At 38.8% G+C, this 3,356-nt stretch overlaps 1 protein-coding gene across 1 annotated transcript; it reads left to right on the plus strand.

The window, feature by feature from the left end:
• Positions 1-293: 293 nt before the first annotated feature.
• On the plus strand, positions 294-2,818 carry LOC104540063 (potassium voltage-gated channel subfamily H member 7-like; the record flags this gene model as incomplete). Its single annotated transcript, XM_010183770.1, has 2 exons — positions 294-563; positions 2,588-2,818. Coding segments are annotated over exons 1-2 (307 nt in total), but the record flags the coding sequence as incomplete, so codon positions are not given.
• Between the last annotated feature and the right edge of the window lie 538 nt (positions 2,819-3,356).

Consider the following 3,356-nt stretch of genomic DNA (forward strand, 5'->3'; position numbering starts at 1 on the left):
TGCTGCGCGCCGTGGAGAAGCCCGGAGGGGGGGAACGTCACTCCCTCTGGCAGCGGAGCAACATTAGTCTTCCAGCCTTCTAACCATCACTACAGCGTCGGAAACTGCCGGGTCACAGCCATTTGCTTTGGAAAATTGGCGATGTTTGGTGCTAGAGATCGATTACCCTTGTAATCTTCCCCCCACCTCCTCCTGCTTACCCCACCCCTACCCGCCCCAGACAATAGCGTCCGAGCTCCTCCAGGAAAAGAATAGAAAAGAAAGCAAGGAAAGAAAGAAGGAAAAAGAAAGAAACTGAGGGATGGATCTGACTCCAATAGGAGAAGCTTGTATCTAGAAGTGGTGCTAATGGGAAGAGATTTCCGAGCTCCAGAGGACGATGATTTGTCACAAAGGGTAGCTGGCTCGGTGATTTGGGCTGGAGCCGTGTAGGAAGGAAATCCTTGGAGAAGTCATTGTGCACAGAAAACCGAAGACCGGTACAAACATGCCTGTTCGCAGAGGTCATGTGGCACCACAAAATACATTTTTGGGTACAATCATACGAAAATTTGAAGGGCAAAGTAAGTTCTCTCTTTCTGTCTATTTTGCTTCAGTAGTTTCATTCTGTTTGTGACTAAATGGACAGCAGCTCCAGACTATTTTAAGTTTGTAGCTTGGAAAGAAAACCCCAGAAGTAAGGAGGGGATCCCTGGCAGAAGTAACATTGTTTTTGAGCTAGAATACAGATTACCGAGTTGAATTATTGGGTTGTGGGTTGGTTTTTTTTTTCCATTTCAGGGAATAGTTTTTATCTTTGACTGTATCCATATTGTATAGCTATAGAAGTTAGAATTCTTACCTTCTTTTGAACTGGTGAGATGGTTCTAAAAGCAGAGTGTACAATCTTGCTGCCTGTACAATGTCTAAAAAAATCAGGTAGATTTATTATTATTGTTGGTTTATTGTTATTGTTAATTACCATTAATTATCATTGTCTTTCCAAAATAAAGCAGAAAAGTCAGACTTTGATTTAGAGGAAACAGATAACATGCAGAGGAGTTATTAAAGGGAAAATACTCTTACCTTGTTGTCATGACTGCACTTTAGTATAGCTGTCAAATATTTCTGCTTTGTTTATGAAAGCCTAGAATATCTATCAGTGCGAATGCATCCTCAGGTAGAGTCTGTGAGAGCTTTTCCAATGCAGCAGTTACTACCTGTCGAGGAGGCTGAAGCTGAAGTGTTTTTCCTGGCCTGAACTCTGGTTTACTGTTGACAGTAAGAAGGAACACTTGATGTTTAAAATGAATTTCATTTAGAAACAGTAGTTTTTATATATGTACATTTATTTAAATATTTAGCATATTTTTAGTATCAGTCTTCTGCAAACCCTTAGAGCTAACTCCAGTTTACATACTTCATTATACTTAAACACACATTACCAATATAATATTTATATTATTTGAGGAAAAAAAATGAAGACAGTTTTTGTAGTCCTAATTTATCTAAATGCTAAGTCAGTGTTGCTACTTGAGTAAAGTTTTTATGCAGTATGTATATTTCAAAGAGAGTGAAGCACTGCCTACTACCTAGGCAAGTGATAGTGAAAATTTAGCATAATTGCAAAACAGCAGAAAAAACAAGAATGAAATCTGTATTTTTCTCTCCAAATATTTCACTGCGTTCAAAGACAGAATATCTTTGAAACTCTCAAGGTCTGCACTGCTAACTTGGTTTCACATAAAAAGTTTTTTATAAAGCAAGGGACCTACTAGTGTGATTAAGTGGCAGAAATTCATGTTATTAACAGTAAAGCTGCACGTTTTTAATTACAGTAGGAATAGTGTGTTATAGCAGTAAACAGAAACAAGTAACAGTTGAAAACTTTTGAACCTTTCTGTCAGGTAAGGGTTGGGAAAGGGTGAATGATTGAGGCACAGAACTTCAGAAAACTGTGCAAGATGTTTCCAACATCACAATTTTTGGTTTTCATGGACCTTCATACTCTTTTTTTTTTTTTTTTTTGGTGGTGGTGGTTTTTTCCCTAAGGAATATTTTCTTTTATAAATGTAACTTCTAGAACAATCACAGAAACAAGTCATGGTCTTTTCTAGATAGTTTTGTTAAATATTGACTATAAACCTGCTGTTACTCACCTGAATGAAAATCCCCACAGAGGAGACTAAGCTGGCTGGACCTTATCCCAGGAAGCCCTCCACTTGAGTAGAGTCCCACTTCCCCCCAAAAGAAGCTACTAACTTTTCAAGGACTTTCCTGGAGTTACGGCTGACAGGATGGAGCTCATCACCTGGGTTTCAGTGAAGCTAAAAAAGACAGAATCTTAAAGTCAAAAGGAGTTTTGCAAAAGACTTGCATAATCTGATGTTATTTCTTTGAAAGACAACTATATTCATCTTTGATATATTCTAGATTAATTGAAGTTTCTTTAAAAGCTATGGCTCGAATAAGCCACATTAAATGACTGAAAATCTACATTTCAGGCATTCCAGTGAAAAGAATGGTTGTTTAGCACCCATCCATGCAATCGACACTTTATGAAATGTTGAAAGAGTACTAAAAAATGCATCACTTTCTTTTATTGCAGATAAAAAATTCATCATTGCTAATGCTAGAGTGCAGAACTGTGCTATCATCTACTGCAATGATGGGTTCTGTGAGATGACCGGGTTCTCCAGGCCAGATGTCATGCAGAAACCTTGCACCTGTGATTTTCTTCATGGGCCAGAGACCAAAAGGCATCATATTGCCCAAATTGCTCAAGCACTGCTGGGGTCAGAGGAGAGGAAAGTAGAAGTCACCTATTATCACAAAGATGGTAAAATCTGTTTTTATTTTCAAGACTTTTCGTGTGCTTGGTTATGAGCTGATTGGTAAAAGAAGTGTGTATGATATGCTGGCCAGACCCTTTTCTGGAGCAGTGTTGTCATTTCTCTGAAGTCCAGTGAAATACACTTATGTGTAGCAGCAAGGGAATCTGCCCTGAAAGCAGTGGGTGTATAGAGTGTAGCACACCACGCTGCCTCGAATAGCTGAATGAAGCTAGCACTGTGTTTGCAACTGTTGAACAAAAGTTCTCTCCGTTGGTTTAACGCAGATGTAAATCTCCTAAAGTAAACAGCCCTACAACCATGAATAGATAATACAAGCATAGAAGGGGCATCCTGCAAATATTAATTTTTATGAACTGTTTCATCTCACAGGACATAGGAATCATCTGTCACTCTCAGGGGGCATAATTCTGCCTGCCTCACACAGTTGGAACCATACCTTGATTTAAATGCAGTATGTGACTGGAAAAAGTACAAGGTTACAAGTAGCAAAAATTGGCCTGTCATGACGAAAGCAGTAGGTTA

This window comes from Mesitornis unicolor, unplaced genomic scaffold (genome assembly GCF_000695765.1).
Source record: "Mesitornis unicolor isolate BGI_N332 unplaced genomic scaffold, ASM69576v1 scaffold24334, whole genome shotgun sequence".
NCBI lineage: Eukaryota > Metazoa > Chordata > Aves > Mesitornithiformes > Mesitornithidae > Mesitornis > Mesitornis unicolor.